This window comes from Anthonomus grandis, chromosome 5, assembly GCF_022605725.1.
Source record: "Anthonomus grandis grandis chromosome 5, icAntGran1.3, whole genome shotgun sequence".
Classification (NCBI taxonomy): domain Eukaryota; kingdom Metazoa; phylum Arthropoda; class Insecta; order Coleoptera; family Curculionidae; genus Anthonomus; species Anthonomus grandis.
In genome coordinates, this window is record NC_065550.1 from 31,448,334 (window position 1) to 31,474,807 (window position 26,474).

Sequence of the window (26,474 nt, forward strand, 5' to 3'; positions counted from 1 at the left end):
TACCCTGTATCGAAATGTTTTATTTTAAAAAACGCGCTGGTGGAAAAGTGACAATGCTAATCGAATGTCCGAAAAATGTACGAAGAAAAATTTTTAAATCAACTTGTTCCTCTTATCGTGAATGCACGGTATATGCCTGTACTTCAAATATAAATTTCATTTTTATTGTGTAAGATGACAAAAAATCTTTAGAAAATAGGTCAGAAGGCAGAGGTACCAGTTAAATGTTTACGATAAAAGTAACGTGGTTTAACAATTGACCAATGCACCCAGAAAATAGCACTTCTAATACACAATCCCTGGTCACAAATTCACAAGAATAATATTTAAAATCTAATATTTAAAGTTTCTTTTTTAACAATTAAGGGTGGTGGCACCCATATAAAAAATGAAAGAGAGAAAAACGAAAGATATGTAAAAATTGTTTTTTATATGTCCAACATCGACACTATAACCCCTATTAAGCTTAAGCCCTTAAACTCTTTGCTTTTCTCCTCAAGACTTGATCAATGTGTTGATTTTTTGCCAGAACCACCTTTAGGGATAGTCTCAAAAAATCAGCATTGGAACAACCCATCTTTATTCTTTTACAGGACCCAATCAATCAATCAATCGATTTTTGTTTTTTCAAATAAAAATTAACCAGTTTCGGATTGTTGAACTTAAGGTCAAACCAAGAACCATTTTACCACATAACGCACTAAAATATAAAAAGAAAAACGGTACCGGCGATCGGCGCAGTCCGCCATCGACATTAAGGCGGGAAAAATGGTTCTTTTAACGTTGGTACTTGCGCTAATCGCCGTAAAACGGGTGCATTCCGGTGATTTTTTTCCTGATTTTTCCCCCGATGATTTTCACGACCAGTACGAATTTCCCGCCGCGATGGGGTTTATTAAAAACGAATCGGAACTGTACTCGCCCTACGTTTACAACCCTTTGTTTTTCGACGATAAACTTTTAACGGACGAAATCGCCCGGGTGATAAGCAACTACCGACACTACGTACTTCCGGTTAATAATGATCAATATTATCAACCCTCTTACCATAATGGGGATAGTTGTGCTGGTAAGTACATATTAATGTAAATTTGTTTCTTTTTATATAATAGGGTGTTGATTAATTTGGTGAGTCGTAATTTCAAGGGAGCGTATTTCTGGGCCAGGATATTAGAAACAGAAGCTTTTTAGATGTTCATTCGCCCTGTCTTAATACATCAAAAAATTTTTTCGAAAACTTTTGGGAAATTTCCGTATTCACGTTTTTTTTCATTCATTATTATTTTTAGCAGCGATGTGTTCAGTTTTTCCGGTAAACATTATTATTCTTGACAGTATGCGGAATAAGCTTTAACGCCAATGTCATGTTTACAAGAACAATCACTACTCAAAATAATAATGAACTATTAAGGATGTATAACAAATAAATGTCAATTTCTTAAAATAATCCTTTTATGCCGGGAACTTCAATTTTTTCTTCTTCCAGATATTGTTGATATACTTCTTGTATCCAGATAGTCGAACGCGAATTTTTTATATATTTCAGGCATTTGATGGTTTCTTTGACGTATTTTTTCATGTTATTCCAGGCATTTTCGTACATTTCAGTCATATTACGTAACTAAACATATGTATACCAGGCATAAATAAATATGTAATCTTCATATGTTATATATCTAAAATGTTCCATATTTTCTTTTTCAGTTGCAATTATTTTTTTTGAATAACACAAACAATAATTCACCATTATTTTTTATTACTTTCAGACAGTTGGAAAAAATATTTTTGAACCTACATCGTTATTTCTCCCAGGCAGTTGTGAAACTGCAAATTAGTCTTAATTTACTGAAAAAAATACATTTTAATAAAATATACACTGCTTTTGACTTCCTGGAATAAACATACATAGTCTGAATCAAAAATAGGATATTATGTTCAAGAACTAAAGTCGTACCTAAACTGTCTAAACTGTGAAAGAAAAATAAAATTTATCAACATTGTGGAAAATAAACTACTGTAATTATAATTGCCTAGAAGAAATAAGAAATAATTTGACTAAAATAACGAACCGCATTTTATATAAAACTTAGAATTAATTAAAGTAATTTTTATTTCTTCCAGGCAGTTGTGGAGAAATATCCCCGACTGCCTGGAATAAGTCCTTTAATACTTTTAGTATCTATCTAACCACTCAAATGATTCCAATTATTATAGGTTTAATATATATAATTATTTCTTCATGCAGTTGAAGAACTACACTTTTTTCCCAACTGCCTCGACTCGTGGTGATTTTAACTGCAATAGTACAAATGATAGTAAAAGAGTATAATGATCTAATAAATGTTTGTCATGAATTTGGGTTATGTAATATAATCAAGGATCGAACAAGATGCTGCCTCTACAACAACAAACTGCCTCTACTAGTACCTCATCGATTATCGATCATATTTATGTAAATTTTTGCTATGGAAATATAAACATTGTGGATAATTTAGTAATTATTTACCATAAATCGATATATGTTATTTTGAATATTTAACATGTAAAAAATTAAATTAAATTGGTAACTAAAAGTAATTCGGTCATCCTCCACTAAATTTATTAAACTATTAATCCAACATGTTTTGAACATATAACATGTCCATCCTTAGGAATAACAAATTAAGGGATTCTGTCAATTCATCTACTGCCTCAGACAATGTTAAAAAGAATAAAAATGGTAAATTAAAATACATGTATATGGGATAAAACTATTGTTTTGTAAACTAGAACAGAAAACGATAAAAAAATTTTAAAAAAATTATATTTTTATTGATTTTCATTTTAAAAAGGGCGTAATCTAAATGGATGTGATTTCTTCTTATTACATTTTTATTGATTTTTAGAGAATCTTGTGAAGTTTTAAATACTATTTTTTATATTTATTTTTAAAAATTAATGTCTCATATCTTAAAATTGTTTGGTAGTATTTATAGCAAGTTGAAGTGTGTTTACAAGTTACAATTTAATGTGGCTTATAGTGGCAAATCTAATAATTGAAAGTATTATAAGCTTTTTTCATATATCTAATTTTCACCTCTTTAAACTTAGTGTTGTTGTTTTAAGCTTACCTCTTTTAACTGATTAGTGTTCTTAAGTGAAGATGCGTTATTTAATTTACTTTTTTTTAAATAAATATCAATAAACATGTTTGATTTGAATAAAACCCATTATTCTCACAGGATTTCAGTTTAAAATCAAGGAGTCAATAAGTGAATTTAGAATCACATTGAGCAGTGAAAATTGCTCTCCCTTATTAATGGTTTGATAAGATATTATGTTCTTCCGATTTCTTTAATATATTTAAGCATTACTTCGATTTGTACTTCTCACCAAAACAATGTCATAAAAGGACTAATAAACTTGGGTCACAAATGAATTTAAAAAATCAAGTAGTAATTTAAAAAAAAAATATTTCGATTATTAAAAAGTAATAAGGACCTAAAAGAAAATTATAAAACTTCAAAAAAAGAGCACAAAGAATTAATTACCTGTAATAAAAAACAAAATTTTCAACAAAAGATTTTAAATGTTTCTGTATCATGTGCATGGAACTTAATTAAAAATTTATCTAATAAATCAAAGAAAGAGCAGTGGTACTAGACCAATATGCAAATATTAGAAATGACCCTGAAACTGTGGCAAATTCATTTAATTCACTTCTTAAGCATGCAGCTCTTAATTTAACAAATATAATAAATAATTTCTCACAAGAAAGCTTCTGCTCGTTCCTTTTTTATAAAGTAAGCTAAGTAAGTGCTACTTGAAGTTACTTGCTAATTAACATATTTAGTAAATTCATCGTTTTGCATGGGAAATTTTCCCTCAATTTTAAAAATAAGAAAAGTATTCTATCCGTCCATAAAATTATAATGGAATACCTTATGGAAAATTATGGGCCCTTAACCTTACGTTCTCCTTTTTCAAAAATTCTTGAATTTCTGGATAGACTATGTATTTGATGAAAAATGAATACTTAGGGTCTCACAAAAATAAATCCACATATTCTGCCATGCACGCTCTTTATTGCGAACTTGTGAATTATACTATCTATTGCTGCATCTTAGCATGGCTTTCGACTAATAAGTTTGGACGCGATAGACTTTATACTAGAGCTAATGTCCGCAAATTCTCTTTGCTTTGCAATATGTCAAGTTGGAATAATGTATTGACTACTGTTAACCCTCTGCATAGCTTTCATCAAATAGTATTAAACAATTTTAACACTGCTTTTCCTGTTGTCATTATTAAGAAACGAAATAGAAAACCTTGGTATACTAAGGGTTTACGAGTATCTGGGAAAAAATATGCGCTCCCTTTTTTACATTAGGAAATACGCTATGAACAATGCAACATTTTTAAATTATTATAACAGATACCGCAAGATTTACAGAAACTCAATCAAAATGGCTAAGTGGACCTACTTTCAAAGGAGGATAAATAATTCCTCCGACAGAGCAAAAGAGTCTTGGAAGATTTTAAATGACCTAAGGGGCAAAAATAATGTCTTGGTTATTCCAAGTACCTTAGATTCCAATGTCCTCAATTCCTTCTACTGTGATATTGCTAGTAACTCATTAAGGTGAGGATGGTTTCATTTTTAAATAGGTTTGGCCCTTCAGCAGTTTAACTTTCGTGAGTCTGTGAGCACAAATGATGCTATCTTTAGCTTTCTAGAGCACCCTGTACAACCGATTGAATGTTGGTGAAGTTGCAGCAGCGGTATTCTGTGACTTGTCCAAGGCATTTGACTGCGTGAGTCACAGAGTGCTGCTAATGAAACTGGAGCTCTATGGTTTCAGAGGAACTGCCCTTGAGTGGTTTCGTTCCTACTTATTAAATCGTGTCCAGCCTGTCAAATTTAATGGTGGTATCTCTAAGGAACTTAACATAAATGTGGGTGTTCCGCAAGGATCAGTATTTGGTCCTTTACTTTTTCTCATTTATGTGAACGATCTGCCACAACTGCAGGTAACTGGCAAATTTACATTGTTTGCCGATGATACCACCATCCTCTGGCACGACTCTGATGTTTCTCAAATGGAGGCCAATATACGTGCAGATTTGTTAAAAATAAAAGACTGGTGTGATGCAAATTTTTTGACATTTAATGTTTCCAAAACAAATATCTTTTATTTTAAATGTAATACAAATGATATATGTTTAAATAATGAAGCCATCGCCATGCCACCGTTCAGTAAGTTTTTGGGTCTTTCCATAAATTTGAAGACCATATTGTGAATGTATGTAGAAAAGTCTCATCAGGCTGCTACGCCCTAAGGATTATTGCCACCAGTCTTAATTTCTCCATCGCCAGATCTGCATACTTCGCGATTATCGAGTCGCACCTTCGATATGGAATTTGCTTTTGGGGTTCATGTTCAAATTCACTTTTTAGTTCAGTGTTTGTACTCCAGAAAAGGGCCATTAGATATCTATGTGGGGCCAAACCTCGTCACTTATGTCGCCCGCTTTTTGTAAGTCATAATATTTTAACCCTGTGTTGTATTTTTATTTTGGAAACAGTTTGCTTGGTTTTTAGAAAATATAAACAGGAACTCCACTTAGGAAGCCACTATAATACGCGACAAAATTATTTGTTGAGGCTACCCAATTCATCATTTTGAACTTGTCAGTAGCTCTATCATATATGGAGGTAGAAAGCTGTTTAATAAACTTACACTAGAAATAAGACAACTTAAGACTGAAAAAAGCCTACGTACAAGGACCAAAATAATATTTCTTGCTAGTAAAGCGTACTATAGTTTAGGTGAATTTTTTAATGATTAGCATTTAAGTATTTTTCAAAGTTTTATATAATTTTATTTTATTTTAAATTAGTGTCTCGTTTTTATTCCTTTAATGTACAGTCAATTGGCTTTGTCTACAACTTCTATGTTTATATTGACAATAAAGCATTTTTGAGTTTGAGTTTGACTGGGTGAATTATGGTTCTGAATCTTTTTCAAAAAATAGATATTAATATATTAATATTTCCTATGCAGTATCTGGCTGCAATACTACTATAAATTATGGGTGTGAACCATGGGTGTGCCTCAAGGCCAGTATTGGGCCCTGTACTTTATCTGTTATATACAAATGAACTTTAATAATCAGAGATGTTTCAATTACTTCTTTTGCTGACACTTAAAAGTTTTCAGAAAACTGCCTTTATTTTAATAGAAGTAAAACACAATATATCAGATTCTCCATATAGATGACACAGAAATAAATAGTGTTGATAATGTTAAGGAATATATATGGATTTATCTCGTGACTGGAAATCCCATTGTGATATTTGTGATCATGTTATTGGTAGACTTAATAGTGCCCTAATAATAGTGAATTATTATTGTTATATTATGCACAAGTTGACTCGGTATTAAGGTATGGAATCTCATTTTGGGGAATCTCTTTGAAGGATTTATAAGACAAAAATCTTTCTCACAGTTACAGGAACATATGTCTTAGAAACATTTATGTTTAAATATTCATCAACATAAAAAAAGCTATTCAACAACAGCATTTTCTAAACACCATGAATGCTGTTGTATACCTTTATAAAGAACACAAATACAATTTAATTTTGCAAATGTTATTGGCCTTAAAATGTAATGTAACACCTTGCCATCAGAAATAAAAGATTTACAGGAAAAATTAAAGTCAAAGATAATTTATTCTATAGAAAAGTTCATGAACTTCTTTAATTTTTAAACTAAATAATCTACTGACGGTTCTTCTACAGTTGTTAAATATTGTCGATTGGAATGTTTGAAAAATAAATTAATAAATTTAAAAAAGCTTATTCCTGTGCCTGGAATGTTTTTCCAGAAGCAAGGAAAATTATTTCAAATTTATGGATTACGTAAAAAATGACGGTAAAAATATTTGTAACCTAATAATTCCCAATAATGACCTGGAGAACCAGAAAACTTTGAAAAATTGCTTTAATTTCCTTGGAACATAAAAATTTGTTAAGGCTTTAAGTACCTGGATGAAAAAACATTAAAATTAGGTCAAATGCCTGGAATAAAATTGAAAAATACTTAAAAAATCTGGAAACAGATAAAACCAGAAATATTAAAAAGTGTGCCTGGAATAAAATAAAAAATTACTTAAAATGCTTTGAAAGCCATTAAGATTGATTTCCAAAGACCTAGGAGGTGTAGAAACCTGAAATATTGCTATAGTTTCCTAAGAATAAAAAAAAGACTTTAAATACCTAAATGGAAGAAACCTAAAATTACTTCAATTTCCTGGAATAAAATACAAGAATGACCTCAAATGCCTCAAACCTAAAAAATTGCCTTGGAACTTAAAATTAACATTTTCTTTAATTTGCTCATACTAAAATTAAAAAACGAAAATGAGGAAATTCATTACAGGGCTGAAAACTTACGCAAAGACTATACGTGTCAGACAAAGATAGTGGTCATGATTTCAATATTTATTCGGCCCAAAAAGGTTACATAAAAATTCCAGGGTCGTATATATATATATACGTAACAATTCTGAAAGATTTCTGAAAGACAAAACGTCGGATTTTCAATTTGAACGTGACGTCTTATAGAGGTCAAAAAGTGCCTCCTTTTGATTAATCGTATCTATTTACATTAACAAGTTTCTATTTGTTACAAAATTCATTAAATTCGACCACATTATTCGCTTTTTCTAGTGAACGGTCGGTCGCACGAAGATGTGTCGGAACTTCGTGAGGAATAAATTCATAATATTTACTTAATTGATGAAATATTTTGTTAGGAATTTATAATTTTTGTTGTATTGTATCTAAATATATGCAGGGCGTTTCAAAATCACTATTAAAAGAATCAAGCTTAGCCACCATTGTTATTTTTAAATATTTAGTAAATTTTTATGGCATATAGTCTGTATATTAGCGACAAACACATTTTTTATATTTAATTTGTTCACTCTAAGTCTCAGTCTCAAAATGTCTTTTTATATGTATTAATCAAATAACATGTTTGGCTAATAAAGCATCATCAGACCTTATAGCTAGATGACCTGCTAAGTACTCAGCAGTACAGTAGTTACGTAGGTCTCTTTGAGATAATGGACGAGTTCTTTCAATTCATTTGTTCATCTTGAAGTTTAAATTAATTTTATAAACTGACTAGGGAAGAAAATGTTCAAAGAACACCGTGTTGTGGGTTGCCTACAGCGAGTTGAAAGTGACAGACAGCACTGTCTAAGCATTTGAAAAGTGACAAGTGACATTATGATTGACGCAAAAATTTGAAGTTCTGTTTTATAGATAAAATCTTTGGAAGGGAGTTTTGGTCCTACAAAAGCGCGAAATTTGAACATAGATAAAATAGACATAAACCGTTCGATCGACAGTCATTTTGGCCTCTCCTACTCCTCCTTTTATGCAAAAAAATATATTTTCTCTTTCCATCTTTTAAACTCCTACCTGTCAACTGTCAACTCATATAAAAGTGTGACAGTTGCCGCCAAATTTGAAATTCTTTACTATAGAAAGAATCAAGAAATCATTGGAAAGAAGTTTTTGATCCTACAGGCTCGTACATAGAAAATCAAATCAATAACTGTGTTTTTCTTTTCCTCCTCCTACAAGATCGAACCTGTCAACAGCTACTTCTATCAGGGTGTGACAATTGGCGCAAAATTTGAAATTCTTTACTACAGAGAAAGATTGAGAAAAATTTTTGAAAGAAAATTTTTATTCTTACAGGAACCTCAGGTTTACCCTTGCATTCTAAACATTGCAAGTTGCAAATTCCTTTTTATTAGCCTTGAATTCTTGTACCGGGTCAAACAGTTATTTATACACTAATATTGCAAATAATTTTGGCAATATAATCAATCGACCGTTACTTCCTTCATTTTAACAGTCTTCCTTCAAGTAATGCTAAAATTAATTATTTAATTGACAGATCACGAAAAATTCGACTTCATAATTGTCGGAACTGGTACGGCGGGAGGAGTTTTAGCGAATCGACTAACAGAAGAGAAATACACGGTTCTAGCCCTGGAGGCTGGAGATGAGGCTCCCACACTCACCAACATGTTGGGAATGAACATCTACATGCACCAATCGGGGATAAATTGGGGATATAACACCACAAAACAAAAATTCGGATGCCTTGGTAAGATTACATAGCAAGGGAGGAAATACATACATACAGAATAAGTTGTTATATTAAAAATGATTTGCATTATAATTATTTAGGGTAAAATCGAATGTATTTAGGCCTTGGCAGTGAAGCTGTCGAAACAATCACAACGTTTACTTAATATCCAATTTGGCGCAATAATTGTAATTTATTTCTAAGCCATTTCTTGAGTAATACCATGCAAAATTTCGATTTTTCTTTAATTAATAATTTTCGATCAATATGACGGGCGGTTTTGTTGCATTTATATGATGCTGGTATTTTGAAGCCACGGCCTATTTACTCGTAAATTATGAAAAGTAATTGCGTCTTGCTCCTTTGCAGTTATAAGTAATTGTAGATGTAATTACAGTTTCAACTCCCACTATAATGGCAAAAATGATCCCTGAGTTCATACTTTAGGAGTCTTACTAGAAAAGCAGATGTGTATCCTCTCCCCCTTCCGTTTTTGATAAACGCTACAAAGTTTCTGGATTCGATTTTCCTACACCCCTGCATCCTCTAAAAAACGTGAGTCTCTGAGATATATGGTGTATACACCGAGTTTGAAAGTGTAACAATTTGTCGTGTGTTTGCAAAAAATCAAGTCTACAGCCCTTTTTTCGTCCAAGCTTTACGTGTTATAAGATAATTTATTTCCTCTTGAAAAGTGAAAGAAAACTGTAGAAAACTGCGTTCTGGTGACTTTGGCACCCTCTAACTTGGTTCCCGTAGGTTTTACAGCCTTATTACACAAGACCAAAATTGTAGAGAACTGAATCCTCTTCGTTTTTTGTTCTATAAAAAGCAATGAGTCGAGTCGAGTTGCTTATTTACTTGTGAGGAGACGCTTTCACAGTTCCATTTAGTGTATTTATCATTATATTTTATTATCGATGCCGTACATGAATTATTCATGAACTGTGCCAGTATAAATAGGTACAATCATTGTACTAATTGCCTATAGCCTGCCCATTATTAATTACTGATTGCATAGTTCGCTATACATCACAAAATAGATTAAACCTTGGTCTAAGATGGATGTAGTATAGGACCTGGATAGAACTTTTTAAAGGTGGAAGTCAATGTAGATGTAGTGGAAGTTATTGGATATCTATGGTTTAAGAAGATTTCTGATTTTTGGAGCAGTAGACCAGAAACATGCAAAGAAAAGGAGAAGGCCTGAGAGTGAAAGAATAACCAGATTGAGGGTCTCCAATACATTAACTGGGTATAAGAAGTATTGATGGCTAAATTTTAACCTTTTGCCTTATTATATAAAAATACCTGCATACCAACCAGATGGCAAAGGAAATTATAGGACTTATCAATGGAATTGACCTTTCTTGGGTAACTAAACACTAAACAAAAAACCTTGGAAAAGTTAGGATTTAACAATATCACATTTTTAATTCTGCACTATGGTATTTAGTATTCATAAGAGATTTCTGCAACAAGAACGACGATGAAGGACGAGAAGCTGAACTATTTGCCACCATATGCAGCTTGTGGAGGAACCTACCAGAATCCCCGATCGAGACGGCGAGTTCGCGAGTCTCCTAGATCTGGTCTTGGCTTCAGACCCTGACTCGTACACTGTATCAGTACATGCCCCCCTAGGAACATCGGACCACAAATTGATAACAGTCTCTTGCCAATTGGAGGCTAAAACGCAGGATCCTCCGATGCCGCAGAAGGTATGGCACTATAAATCAGCAGAGTGAAACCATCTTCGGGAATTTTATCGCTCATTCTAAGTCTGCTTTAGAACCAATAACATCTCAGAATGTGCAAACCAAATTACAGAGACGATCTTGGCAGGAATGGAAGCTTATATCCCTTTTTCTACTAAATGCAGATCAAACAACAAGCAATGGTTCAACCTGAATTGCAAAAAGGCAGTAAACACTAAAAACGGAGCATATCGCAAATGGCGTCATCATCCTTCCATCGAAAATCGGAGGAACTTTTTAGCCTCCAAAAATAGCTGCAAGCGAATTATTGATGAATGCAAAGAGAGTCACAACAACAGGATCAAAAACAAACTGCTAAACTGCCCAAATGGAACAAGATCTTTCTGGTCGGTATCGAAAGCCATTTGTCAAGGTTTTGCTAAGTCGGCCTTGCCACCCCTAACAGCAAATGATGGTTCTATCGCGGTAACAGCAAGGGAAAAAGCCAACTTACTGGGTAAACTCTTTGCGTCCAATTCTACTCTGCACTCGCAAGGCAAAACACCGCCATATTTGCCAAGGGTGTGTTAAAAAACATTGCCAATGAAATCATGAACAATCAAAACATATCCAAAAAACTCGGAGTGCTTTTCAAAACAAAAAAACTGTATACTCCAGAACAGCTACTGACTCTTTATAAGACTCAAATACGCCCTTCCCTCGAGTATTGCTCGCATGTCTGGAGCTCTGCACCCAAGCATAGTTTAAACCTGCTGGGTTCTATATAGAAGAGAGCTATTCGTCTTATCGACAAACCAGAACTGACAAAGAGTCTGGATAGTCTGGAGCACAGGAGAAAGGTGGCTGATCTCTGTTTATTCTACCGTTATTATCACGGTAAGTGCTCATCAACATCGAATCCACCTGCCTACCCCAAGAACGTCGCTGTATCGGGACTCATTAATCTGGAGAACATATTCGTTGTGGAATGGGCTTCCACCTCACATATTTCCTGACGCATACAACCTGCAGCGATTCAAAGATAAATGCCCACAAATATCTTCGCGCAAGCACCACTCCAAGAGTGACAAAGGACTTTTCTCTTGTGCTTGTGTTTACCATAAAAAAAAAGAGATATCTGAGATCCCATTGACTATAATATGACTTTTGACATCAATGAAATCAAAACAATAAAAAAAATCAATATTATAATTAATAATTCCAGTTTCATTATGATAAGGGTTGAAAATTATTGACATCAAAAGTACAATTAATACTGAAAATGTCGCGAGCAGTTATGGTAGATCTAGAGCCAACAGTTGTAGGTAGGATCATAGAAATGGCTATTAGCGTGTATTTATTAATATACCGGGTGCTCCTTTGAGAACTGCATCGATGGGTTACAGGAAAATATTAAATTTGGCAGCGTTCTGGGTTATTGGTTACAAACAATTCAATCATTTTCATAGTCTTGGTATTTCCGGTAAGAAAGTAGAAATATTCATTTTTTTAAATAGAATATGCTGTATATTATGACATTTGATTACTGGTTGTTTAATCTAGTAACATTAACTTAGAAATTGCCTTTTAAAGTTCTGTAAGCGAGCTATGCCTTCATCAAGATTTTGAGCCTATACATTTTCAATTAACAATACATTTTCCGAACACTTTGTATTATGGATGAGCCAAATTTTCCTCATTTAGAAGATGACTTTATCTAGAAGGGACATATTTTATATATTCTGTTGCATTAATAAATTATTCGTCCAGAGGACAATTTTACTCATTATGGCCGTATACTTTTGTGTCATTTGTATCATCCCAGGCACATTCATTACGTCAATGTCCACTGAACTTTATATTTCCAAAGAGAGGAAACCTTTGGTGGATCTCCATAAGCCATATTTGTGCTGTCTGGGTAACAACTCCCAAAGAATGAGACCAGGGACCATTTATTTCTAATTTAGGCCCTTTTGAACTGTACTAAAGTGAAAATTGTCATTTCTACGTCAATGGACGTCATCTTGGAAAAAAAGAAAAGGGGAGGAGCTACTATACCATACTTCCTGCCATCTCTTGGAGACATATAACATAACATTACCTCAACAAAATTAAATTCGCTAAAAAGTTCTGTACTTTAAGGCTCACGAAATCAAGCATGCGCATATCCAAGGGGTCACGTGTTAGGCGGCAGCAGCGTCATCAACTTCGGAATGTACGTGCGCGGTAACCGACTGGATTTCGACAAATGGGAGGCCCTGGGGAATCCCGGATGGAGCTACGATGACGTGTTGCCCTATTTCCGGAAACCGGAACACGCAACTTTCACCGATAACATCGACAGGGAGTACCACGGGTTCGACGGACCCCAGAGAACTGGGATACCCGATGACATACCTTTGATTGTAGGTCGGTTCTACGTACGACTGTTATCATGTTGTTTAACCGGTTGTTTTTCAGTCTGAAGCCATATTAAAAGGACACCGAGAGATCGGCAAACGTATGCTGGACTACAACGGGGAAGACCAGGATGGAGTCTCCAGACTGCAGTTCTTCATAGACAGAAACGTCAGGGCCAGTACTGCACATGCGTTCCTTAACCCTATAAGGCATCGGAAAAACTTGAAAGTGAGCACCAACTCGTACGTAACGAAAATACTAATAGCTGATAAGACGGCTTATGGGGTGGAGTATGTGAAGAACGGAAAAACCTGCATAGCGTTGGCGAAAAAGGAGGTTCTGCTCGCAGCTGGTTCGATTAATTCACCCCAGATTCTTATGCTGTCGGGCATAGGGCCAGCGCAGGAGTTGTACCGCCACGGAATCGATATTATTCAAGATTTACCCGTAGGCAGGAACATGCAAGACCATTTGTTCTTTCCTGGAGTATTCTATCGGTAAGGAATTGATTGATTAGTAAACTGAATGCAAAAGTGGTTCATAAATGATTTTAGGACCCCACACAAATTCTACGACCAAAGCATCTCGGAGCATGTAAAATTGTGGACGCAAAACAAGCGCCCCCTGACGCCCAGTTTAGGCCAAACCGCAATTAGCTTCTTCAATTTTGAGGGCCCCGAGGGTAGCCAACCGGAGATCGAGTTATTTTTCTTTGGCCCGCCGCTGCTCACCTCGGATTTGGCGTACGTTTTAGGGTCAGTAGATTCGAAACTTTTTTTTGCGAACAGTCGAATTTTCGTTTCTTTTTTTAAGATTTGACGACGCCCACATCGAAGCCTTTAGGAACTTGAACGGACTTACCGATTTCTGCGTCAATATCGAACTGCTCCATCCAAGGTCACGGGGCACAGTGACCTTACAATCCAAGGATCCGCGCGATTGGCCTCTGATCGACACCAACTACTTTTCTGACCCGGAACAGAAGGACATCGAAAATATGTACCTGGGAGTTTTGGCTGCGTTACAATTGAACGACACGCGAGCCTTTAAAGAAATTGGAGCCGAATTTTTGGTAATTCCCTTTCCTGATTGCGACTGGAGATTTGAGCAGCTGAGTAAGGAGTGGTGGTACTGTGCTCTAAGAAGTATAGCCACTACTGTAAGTACTAGTAAGTTAATTAGTGATGTTATTCGACTCACCAACACTTTTTTAGCTGTTTCATCCTATCGGTACCACCTCCATGGGCCCGGACCCAAAGACTTCAGTGGTGAACCACCAATTAAAGGTTCATGGTATTAATAAGTTAAGAGTTGTAGATGCTGGTATTATGCCGGAACACATTTCCGGCCATCCTAACGCAGCTGTGGTCATGATTGCCGAGAAAATTTCAGACGAGATTAAGAAGGAACATTCCGATTTTGATTCTTTTAGTGGCCACGCTAGATTATATAAAAAGTAGTGCTTTATAGGCATTAGTTAGAACAATTTCTTGTTATCTAGTTGGGTAATTGTAAATAAATATGAATTATAATAAGTAAATGCGTTTTCACATTCTTTAGATGAGGAGCAGACTTTCTAGATGCATTTTGTCCATTTTTTGTAATTTTGGCAAATAAGCAAAAACTGCTACGTGTCTGGCAAGAAATTTATCGAAAATATGATATACCCGAAAAATTGATCAAAAATTATGCAAATGATGTACTTATATGCAGACAATCTGGTATTGATTATATCCTAAAAAACTTTGAAAAACTGTGTTCTCAACCTTGGACAAATTGCATTTTGTTTGTCTATACAAAGCGGCATGAATAAGTATAGCAAGGATATAAAAGAAGCGTAAGTAGGTTTATAAGATCAGTATTTTATTTTTGATATACAAAATATTTTTAAATGTCACAGAGGTCCCCGTTGTCATCATTATTGCAATCACATAGCATGTCACCTTCTTCGCTAGCATTATCACCCTCAGTTTCATCTTGGTTCACTTGATTCTCATTTTGTTCATGGTTATTAGAGAGAATAGGTTGCAACCATGTTAACTCAGGATCATTAATACAATTTGCCCCTGATAGTTCCACCAAAAGTTTTGAGAGGCTCTGGAGTTTTTTTGTTGTAAGATCATTTTGAAGCATTACAACAGGTAGCTGTAAAGTCGAACGCTTTTTTCCGCGTTTTAATAACGTTTGAAATTGCTTGGATGGATCGTCATTTCTGTAGAACAACTCGGTCTTAAGCAAAATATTGCTATTGTTTTGTGATCTCTTAATAATAATCCGTTTGGCCGCACTGATCCCTGCAATTTTCTTTAAAGAGGTTAACGCAGTTTTTATATCGTAAACAACCCAGTCCTTACCAAGTTGTCTAACGTCTCCCTTCTTGGAGTATATCTCATGATATTTTGTAGGTGTTTTTATTGTACTGTAGGATCGTGTAACTTTTTCTATTTGCCCGAAAACACGATCCGCTGGCAACTACGAATGGCCGCGTAGCGGAAAAGTAAGACTTACCTGACATTACTTTTACGCTCTTTAGACGTAAGATTTTTTTCTTTTTCTACTACCACGATCCGTATCACCAACTATATGATCCCCTGTCACAGGGAAATCCATTATTTTAAATTTATTCCGTAAAAATGAAAGAACTTGAAAGTACTCAAAATAAACACTTCTAACCGCAACAAGTGTAAAGACAAACAAATGGCAATAAGTCCACAGTGCAAGGACAAACTTCTGTTAGTTTGTCTACTGGTAATGGACATATACCATATAAAAAGTCCAAGGTATTTTCATTATTTAATTTGCATGGGACAAAGTGCATTTGGAACGCCATCTTGAAAAAAAGGACAAAATGCATATGGAAAGTCTGCTCCACAGATAGTTATTCCCCGTTCACAAGTAGAAATCGTTACTACAAACGGAAATCGGCATAAACGTTGACATATTATGGCAATGACGTTTGATATGTCTTGTCATTATTGTCAAACTTTGTTTATTTTTGTCGCCTTGTGTATAATAATAATATTGTTATTCAATGAAATAGTATTAAATAATAAACAATTTATTAAGAATAATATTGCCTAGAAGTAATACTTTATAGTTATAAAAAAATGGCTTCGGGCTCGGACCGCGACAAAGACACCAAATTCAACTCCTTCTATACAGAGGTATGTTTAGTGTTTATTTTTATTTATTCTTAATATAGTTAACAATTCTTTAATTTAATTCTACAATTCTATCTAAATTTATATGCCTATTATATTTTAGTGCTGTACCTGAACTGTGCATAATAAATCTTGCTTACTAGTTAACACAACATAATTTTCTTTAAAGACTTTATAACCTATTACAGACATTTTAACATTATAACAAACTGTTACACATAAAAGTATCGCGCCCAATCTTTAATCTTAATACATACTGATCAACATGAAACAGCAATCCTCATTACCACTCTACAACCAATAAAATTTAACATAGAACACTCACTTTTTCGACAGGAATTAAATTATAAACTTTCGGTCCTAAGTATGATATAAACCCCTGGTTTATAAATTATAATTGCACACTTTCAGAGGAATCTTACATCTCAAATTATTGATGAGTAAAGGATTGAATTAGAGTATAATTTTTATATTTAGCTAGCTCTAGTTAGTGTTTGTAGCTTGGGCAGCCCTTGTCATTTTCTCTATTATCCAGGTTTTTTTTTGTTGCCATACTTCTTTGAAACTCCAGGTATTTTTATTCTAGGCTGTTTCAAGAGTTTGTTTCCATTATATTATACTTATGACCCAATACTCTGGTGGCGGGGCCTTTAAGTAGATCTGTGTAACTTTTCGTTGGACATTTTATTTATTTATTTATTTACGGAATCCATTTACAAAACTGTTACAGAGCATACCCATACAAACATATATATTCAGATACAAAACTATCTATAAATCAAGGAAAGGTGTAGATGAGTTAATTAATTAAAGCCCCTATGAAATAATATTCTTTTACTGCCCCTTAAAAGATGTTATCCTAGAGTCAAAAAAGTTTATCTGTCCTGACAGACCATTAGCACTTCGAGCCATTCGTGTAATTGGCTCATTAATGCCATAATTGGTATGGTGGAATGGGACTGAAAATATTTCTGATTGTCTATTCAATCTGGAAGGCACCCTAAGTTTGAAAAGAGACAATAACTCGGGACAATCTATAGTAGCATTTAAAACCTTATGCATAAAATATAAGTCGAGTAATGTTCTTCGTGACTCTAATGTGGGTAAGTTCAGGTTATCCCTGACCCACTGATAGTAATACTCCTGTCTCCTGTAACCACATCTAAAAGCAGCCACCCTTAAAAATTTATTTTGAGTTTTTTCAATCTGCTCAATGTAGCAGTTATATGACGGGGACCACACAATTGAGCCATACTCCAAGATGGGCCTAACAAGAGAGCAATAAAGTAATCTAAAAGTAAACAAGTTGTAGACCGTTGGATAAAACCCAGCATTTTCATTGCCCTACCAGTCACCTAATTGATGTGACTTTTAAAAGACAACCTGGAGTCGATAAATATTCCTAAGTCAGAAACCTCTGTTTTGACACCAATTGCTACATTATTTATTTTATAAAGAAAAGCAATAGGGTTTCTTTGCTTAGAAAAAGTAATCTTATGGCACTTATTGATATTAAGGGACATTCTATTCAAGTGGCACCAATCAAAGAACAAATTGAGGTCTTTTTGCAGGAGCACAGCATCAGAAAGGGATGTGATAAGCCTAAATAGCTTCACATCATCAGCAAACATTAGCACACGACAATTTTCAAGTTTCCAAACTAAATCAATCAAAAAGAGGCAAAACAAAATAGGGCCCAAGTGAGAGCCCTGTGGCACCCCAGATGGCACCAAAATTTCAGAGGAACATGTACCTCCAAGATTAACAATCTGGGTTCTACCTCTGGTGAATCCCGAGATCCACTGAAGAAGAGGCCCCACAATTACCTAAACCCTAAGCTTCTGCAAGAGTACCCCATGGTTAACCTGATCAAAAGCTTTGGGAAAATCTGTATATATTGAGTCAACCTGAAGTCCCTTCTCCAAGCAGCGGTAGAGGTAGTTGACATACAGCACCAAATTAGCATCAGTAGATCTGCCTTTTATAAATCCAAATTGCTCAGGATTAAATAAAGATTTAAAACTCCAGGCAACCCTATGACTGACCAGGCAGACAAGCAGCTTTGGTAACTCAGATTGGTTACACACAGCCCGATAATTGGAAATTTCATTTCTACTACCAGATTTAAAAATGGGTTTTAGAAAACTTCTCTTCCAGAGAGAGTGGGATAAGAACCAGTACCTAAAGATTTGTTAAAAATGAACAGTATTGGTTTCGTAAGAACACAAACACATTTCTTTAGGAAGAATGCCGGAATCCCATCTGGTCCAGCGCAGAGCTTATTCTTAGAGGAAGTAATAACCTCATAAACATCCTGCGTTGACAGAGTTAAAGTGCTCAGACAAATTGATTTATCAAAATCAAAAGATGGTATGTCATTGACTTGCTCATCCGAATAGACTGATGAAAAGTATTCTGCAAACATATCCGCAGTATCCAAGATATTCATACTAATCCTGTTATTGTATTTCATTCTGGAGGGAAGACTAAAACCAGTTCTTTTATTTTGAATATATGACCAGAAGTACCTTGGTTTGCCAGCGAGATTCATTTCCACCTTATTAATGTATTGTTGATAGCTCAACTCTCGTTAAGTACTCACATTGTTGTCTCAACAATACAAATTCATCATAATCCTGCTGTTGACCACTAATTTTAAACTTTTTGTGAATTTGTGTCTTTCTTATGATCAAACTGCGAAGCTCTGAAGAAAACCAAAATGGAAAAGAAGAACTTTTGTACCTCTTTAGAGGAATAAACCTTTCCATTGAGGAGTAGATCACATTATAGAAAATTGAAACTATAACATCAATAGATGTCTCTCCCAAAAACAATTGATTCCAGTCTATCCCAGCAAAAGACAATCGTTAATTGCTATGTAATCTCCCTTACCAAAATCATAAAAATATTCCTTATATATCATATCATCAGAATTTTCTGCACAACAAAGCTCAAAACTGATTGCTGTATGGTGTAAGCTATTCTCAAAAATTTTGTCTATTGCACGTTCAACACTAATTAAATCTGAGCTACTAAATACGAGATCCAAGGCAACCCCATTTACCTGAAAAAAGTTATAGAAACTAAAGCAGTTGGCCAGAGAAAGCACAGACTCTCTATCATTCTCCAGACAACCACCAAACCAAGATCATCATTCTCCCATCTAGCATGTGGTAAATTGTAATCACCTGCCAAGACATTTCCAAATAACTTTGCCCTTTAATAATTCTTTTCTGTTTCTGATGCCGATTTTATAGTTTGTCCCAATTCCATTAAAGTTTTCTTGGGTTTTAAAATTATGTAAGGAGATTGAATCAATTTTTTGTTTAGTCCACTTACTTGCTGTATCAGTTTTTCTATATTTATATTTTCTCTAGGCCTAAATATTTCAAAATTCTTTTTATAGGTTGTACACATCTGTATAACTATATTTTTGAGGACCACTACATATTTATTAACTTCTACTATTCTGCTCTTATAGGTAAAAGAAATAGAAAAACGAGATTCAGTTCTTACCCCCAAACAACAAATTGAACGTTTGTTAAGACCGGGGGCCACCTACAGAAACTTAAACCCTTTCGATGTATTACAAGTCGAGCCTGACACAACCCTAGAAGAAATCAAGAAAAAATACAGAAGACTATCAATTTTAGTGCATCCCGATAAAAACCAAGATGATCCCGAAAGGGCCCAGCAAGCTTTTGAGGCGGTAAACAAAGCCTGGAAAACCTTAGAAAATGAAGAAACCAGGAAAAAGTGTATGGACATCATTGAAGAAGCCGTAGGACGTACAGACCTGATGGTAAGGCAGAGTTTGATATATAAAATAAGGACGCATTTAAATAGATTTTCAGTTGGTAGAGAAGAGAAAAAAAGCCAAAAAAGAGGGTAGATCTTGCGGTATCCCGGAGGACGACCCGGAAAAATACAAACACGCCGTCTATGTTCTCACGATGAAACTTTTTGCAGATTTAGAGAGGAAAAGGCGGGATTTGGCCGGCCGGGACCAGGAGGAGAGAAAGCGAAAACGGGAGCAGGAAATCGAAGAGGAAGAAAACGCCAAGGCACAAAAAGAGTGGCAAAAGAATTTTGAGGTTGGTTTTTTTTTCAACTAAATGGGCCATTCAGGCCATTTTTTTTATTTGGCTTTTTTTTAACAGGAATCTAGACAAAACAGGGTTAACAGTTGGCAAAGTTTTCAAGCGCAGGGCAAGACCAAAGCGAAGAAAATCAAGGCCTTTAAGCCACCGAAGAACAAACCCGAGTCCAGATAAAAGCAATGTACGTTTGTAATTTTAAGGTTAGGATTTGTCGTAAATAAGTGTTTTCCTTTATTTTGTTAAATTGAGAAACTTATCATTTAGGCTAATGGTCTAAGTTCAATCAGCGGTACAGCTATTGTCGGAATAATATTGTGTAAATTAAGCGGATCAAATGAAACTTATTTTTTAAAAAAACAATTCACTTAATAAATTATCAATAAATAAATGTGACTACAATTAATAAATTGTTAAAAAGCATAGTTACTTTTTTATTTATTTCCTGTTAAACCTTTTTGACTAATTAAAAATTTAACTGGCTCAGGAATCCTCACGGCGTGAATGTTAAGAAATGTGGGTTTATGAGGTTTACTCGTATAAGGGTCTCCCCTCCTTGTCAATATGTTATAGATGGTATCCCCTTGAAGGAGCTTGACTCAGTCAAGTATTTGGGTGTCTTTCTGGACCCGAGTCTTACTCTCCCACCACTTCGAAAATACTGTAAATAGAGCTAATAAACTGCTTGGTTTTATCAAAAGATCTTGCAAAGACTTTACTAATGTGTCGGCATTGAAGACACTATATATTTGCCTGGTGAGATCTCTTCTCGAATTCTCCAATATTGTTTGGTCACCTCATTTTCTGATTCACATTGAGAGGCTTGAAAATATCCAGCACAAGTTTATCAGGTTTGCCAGATATACTCTTATGAAGTCAGGCCTGGATCTTACCTGTTCAGAGACCATGTCCTACCTGAGCATAAACTCCTTACCAAGTAGAAGGCAGTTCTTTGATGTTTGCTTTGCGTTTAAGGTTCTGAATGGTATTGTTAGAAGTCCCGAATGTCTGTGCCTTTTTTCTTTGCATGTATCTTCTTACACAACACGAGGTCAGGGCTTCTCCACATTCCCTTTTGCAGAACATCCTATCTACTAAACAGTCCTATAAATAGAATAGCTTCTACAGTGAATAGATTTGCAAAAGATCTTGATTTTTTCAGTACATCTTTAAATAAATTTAAGTCGTCAGCTAGGGCAACTATCTTGGGATAGTGCCCTACTCCCACTCTTTGGATTATGTTTAGCACAGTATTGTTTATTAGTATTATAGTTTTTACTTAAGACTACTGTTAATTATTAATAAGTACTTGAAATGTTATATACGTTGATGAATAAATAAATAAATTGTCCTTCATAAATTGACATTCCTGGTAAAATAGAACTGGGCAGAATGGCTTTACACTCACAATTAAAAAAAAAACTCAGTTTATATATACTCAGAATTTTAGACAAATCATGGTAACTGTTTGCTAGAAATGCCTCTAAGCAGTCATAAGACATTTTCAAAATGAGTAGTAAGATACTATAACAGAGTACACAAATTTATAACAGATCTTCTGTTATAAATTTGTTTATGTAGCAGGCCAACAAATAAACTAATAGAATTTTCTTATTACCAAAGTTATGTGTAAAAAGTAGAACCTATGATTGAAACTACCATACTGAGTGCAGACCTGAAGATAGGACTGAATTAACCTTATGCTCACCTCATCCAGGTGGTAAGATTTTAGTTTGTGGATCAAAATTTCATGAGAGTCACAATCAAATGCTTTAATGAGATCATAAAAAGAAACATAAAAAGCATTACCCCGCTCCTATCCCTCAGTTACGAGTTTTATAAGATTGTCTATTGGCAATGTTGTGGATTTATTATTACTACCAAACTGCACATTGGCAAACAGTTTATTGCTTTCAAAGTGTATATTCAGCTATTCTTTTACTGACTGACTCGAATAGGATAGATAGAGAAGGTAGAATACCATAAATAATAATGTGCAAATTACACATTTACAAAAAAAAATATGTCATGATAATTAAGCCTTGTAAAAAGGAACAGAGTCACTCTCTGAGCTCATTAACCTATGCCTCTAGATGAGCCTTTTAAATTAAATAAATTTTCAATATTCTTTAGATCTCTCGTTGTTTATAAATGCATGAATTCCAAATTGCAATTAGAAACTGAGTCTCTCATCTCATCTAGAATGAGTTGCAAGGGTTTTTTTGCAGCTATCTTTGAAGCAATACATTCTCTTTCTGCTTTACTCAAAGACGGATATCCAAGATCTTTCTCCCGAACATGACCAACACGTGTTTTGCAAAACTGGACTTCAGATTTACCATTTTTATCAAAAACAGTCATTTTAGCTGGACAATAGCCTCCAATTTTATTGCTGCCTTTTGTTTGAAGTTTACGGATGTTATTTCACATGGATCTGACAATGCCTGCTCTCTGACATACATAATTAATTTTTATGTATCCAAGAAGAGTGTTTTTAGCACAGAACACAAATATAGCACTGGTTTTTAGCACCTCTAAAAAAAAATTGTGGTTTATGTTTTTTTTTGATTTCCTGATGACAATAAACAAAGCGACTGACAGTTTTGACAGAGAACATATGATTTTTGACAAGTGACAATAGGTACGAAGAAGCGCTAAATGAGGAAATTAACACACTGTTGCCACAGTAGAAAATTTTCATAATATTATTTGTTGTATACTTTTTTTTAATAATTATTATATTGTACTAATGTGTATTTTATGCTGCACTAATGAAGAAAAAAGTCCCTTCTACTAATGTATTATGTTTTATAAATATATGCATTTAATTAAAACCCCACTCAGATAATTCATTTAGTATTGTACGGTTTGTTTATTATGTTTATACAATCGTAAATGCATACATAAATATAAATTAATCAAAACAAAATTAATTTATAACCTTATATTTATTCTATTAGGAGAATTCAGTAGAACGGCAATATTGTGTTGTTTGCTGCCCATAGCGGCTCTTGATATTTGAGTATGAAGCGCTGTAGAGTGGATTGTCTATTTAATAAACAGTATACAAAGCATTTTTGGCTCTGTTCTAGCAAACGTTAATAAATAGGTCATAGGGCCATTACAAACCACCCTAATAAATTTACAATTCACCCCAACCCCTATGGAATCGAAGACACAAATCCCATACATATAATAAACTGGTTACAATGGGTCTAGGGGTAATTTATCAAGGGCTACTTAAGCCACCCCTTCAACTGTCACTGTCCCTGCCTGAAATTGTTTTCCACAAGAGATTCGGGAGAGTTTTCGCACCAGGACTGGCACTATCATAAATTTGAGCCCTATGCGGGGTACATGTCATTATTGAAGAGCAAAAAAGGCCTTAAATGCGCGAGAAGACAAAAATCTATATTTTACCAGACTGTGTGGCAAGAAGAGTTTAGTGAGCATTAACGAAGTTTGCTTAACAGACCACCTTTGTTGGCTATATGCTAGGGATAGTGTGAGATCATAAATTTAAAAAAAAAAACTATTTTCTGAAATTTGTTGTGATGGTAAGTCCTAAAAATTCTTTCGTTTGGTAATTGTACTGCTATAATAGGGCTCTTAACAACTGGGAGTTCGCTTAACTGTTAATAAAGCTTCGCTAGGTCCTCCAAAGTGGTGGTAGTGGAGAGTAGAGTCGTAACAGTTCCACCTCTTCTGCGCGCCAAAAGAAACTTATAGGGGAACGAGTGAGAAGAGATGAACGACGTTGGCGGATTGAGAACTCGATCGGCGTTTGTTTATCAACAAAGAGCGTCGCAGTAGGCCGTTCTAAACGTATCTGCTAATACGTGATCGCGTTTTAAATTAAATTTTAAATAGTCGTTTTTCGAACGCACGTGTTTGTGATTTTTATTATCTTATGGTGTGTGCAGGTGGCTCTATATAATTTTACAGGTAAATATTTTAAAACAGAAAATGTCCAGACCGTCCCTGTATTAATAAGAAAAATAATATTATTGCACGCTCGTTACGCTTTATGATAATTTTATTGTTTCAAGATAAAACATGATATATTGTTGACCCGCAAATGCATTTGAACGAGAAATGCCTTACTTTGGATTTTGTTACTGACAGTTCTCTATAATACGCACATTCCAACGATTAATATGGCACCGGTGGTGGTACCCTGCTGATAACGCGCTCGCCATATTTATAATCGTTTGTTGATTGTTTTTTTTTTTTTTTTGTTGGGCGCCATATTGCTGTCCTTTTTTTATCCACTTGTTTTCGACCCGGCATCAGGTCGTCCTTGCGAATAATTTTTTCGCGTCGTTGCCGGTACCATCGCATCCTCATTCGAGATTTCAAAATTCAATTGATTTATTTTTGTGTGTGTGATTATTATATTGTCCGGTACAGTTTGTGTATATCGCGATTCTATTTTTAGTTTTCGAACGTTCTGTGCGGGAGCGTGATTTTTCTTAATTTCGGGTTTAATATGTGCGTGTTTTGTTGCTGTTGCGGTAAGAAGGATAAAGTTAAACAGGATGACTTGGTGGATGAACAAAATAACCGACAGGTAGTACCAGTTTGTTGTTGTTTTAAAGGGCGTTTTAACGTAAAATAATTATACATAACCTCGAAATTATATGTAATAATGTTTTGGTAGATTTTCAAAATTTTCCATTTGGTATCATTCGGCAATGTTGCCGAGGTTATCCCATATCGTGAAAAACTTTATTTTCTTAAATGCCACGCCCTGTATATTATGAGACTCAAGAAGAAAAATGCCAAGACAAGGGTTGACGCAATTGGCAAACAAAAAAAAACAACGGTAAATTGATCATTGACAATATAGTAGGCGTATAAACAAAATGGCGGCCGCATTATTGACGGATGTTTGACACCTGTCATAATGCGATTATTTTTAGTGGATATAACCCACGAACTTGAGAAATATACCTGGACTGCCAATCCATGGAAAAATAAATGACCATTACTAGGTGGCCGCCATTTTGCGTGATTGTGACCCTTCGATGTTGGCCACTGACAAATCTCAGTCGTGCCAATTGTAGGGAATTTAAACAAAAAGTTTTTTGGAGGTTATATTTGGTTTTTATTATACGCAATAATTCCAATCTATGAATATAAGTTTTAATTTAGAATATGGTTTAAAAACAATTGAAATGACAATGATCAGATGGTGAATGAAGGACACAAAATTTAAGGGAGAGTGAAACAGAAGCTCTACAGATAAATGTTTTAAACAACAACTTAACTGGAATGGAGAGGGAAGGGGTATAGAAAAAAATGGTATAGATGTTTCAAAATTTCTATTTACTGGCAACTATAGTTTCGCGACCTAACGAATACTATACTCCTTAGAGAACAGCTTTCCAGAACATGGACGATACCGTTCTGGAAAGTCATATTTTATGGCATTTTAAAATTAAGGCACCTTCGTTAATTTTTGAACTATGATTTTTATATAATATATAATATAATTTCATTATTTATGAGTGAAGGAAGTGCACCAGTCACAACTTTTAATACTTAAGTTTATGACAGATCACATGTCAAACGTCAGCGTCGTCAACTTCATTAACTTTATTGAATATATCTTTTGTTGGCAACACTGAAAATGTTCAGAGTGACCAACATCAAAAGGACACAATCACTTCAAAAATGGCGGCCATCGTCCATATTTTTATTCTTTTCAGCATTTTAATGTGTGACGTTGAATTTACCGACAAAAATGTTTTCAATAATGTTTGTATTGTAGAATGGCCTTTTATTCGGTTAAACAACTACACAAATTACAACTCATATTTTAAAATACATTAATTAATACGTCTCGCCATAATCGAGTCACGGCATAATCTATACTTGTCAATCACTTATGCCAAACTAACAAAACGTAATAACTGTCAACACATATGACGTTATATCTCAAGGCGCGAAATTCAAATTTTAAAA

At 34.5% G+C, this 26,474-nt stretch overlaps 2 protein-coding genes and 1 long non-coding RNA gene across 4 annotated transcripts in view; 2 read left to right on the plus strand and 1 right to left on the minus strand.

Moving 5' to 3' along the window:
- Positions 1–732: 732 nt before the first annotated feature.
- LOC126736215 (4-pyridoxate dehydrogenase-like) lies at positions 733–14,789 on the plus strand. The gene is made up of 7 exons (XM_050440470.1): positions 733–1,069; positions 8,958–9,170; positions 12,992–13,254; positions 13,310–13,746; positions 13,804–14,004; positions 14,063–14,408; positions 14,464–14,789. The coding sequence occupies exons 1-7, from the start codon at positions 769–771 to the stop codon at positions 14,707–14,709; spliced, it is 2,007 nt and encodes a 668-aa protein (XP_050296427.1). The 5' UTR covers positions 733–768; the 3' UTR covers positions 14,710–14,789.
- A 302-nt stretch (positions 14,790–15,091) lies between these two features.
- LOC126736216 (uncharacterized) lies at positions 15,092–23,283 on the minus strand. Its single transcript, XR_007660631.1, has 2 exons — positions 21,227–23,283; positions 15,092–21,168 (listed from the first exon to the last, which is right to left on the minus strand). It is a non-coding gene; the product is annotated as an uncharacterized LOC126736216 (long non-coding RNA).
- Positions 23,284–24,649: 1,366 nt separating this feature from the next.
- The window catches only part of LOC126735907 (protein FAM107B), a 53,419-nt gene continuing 51,594 nt past the window's right edge, over positions 24,650–26,474 (plus strand). Inside the window, exon 1 of one of the 2 annotated variants that reach the window (XM_050440025.1) lies at positions 24,650–25,077. In XM_050440025.1, the coding sequence (XP_050295982.1) occupies positions 24,997–25,077 (81 nt within the window). In that variant the 5' untranslated portion in view covers positions 24,650–24,996. The remainder of the gene's footprint in view (positions 25,078–26,474) is intronic. The other variant, XM_050440023.1, reaches the window with a different exon arrangement.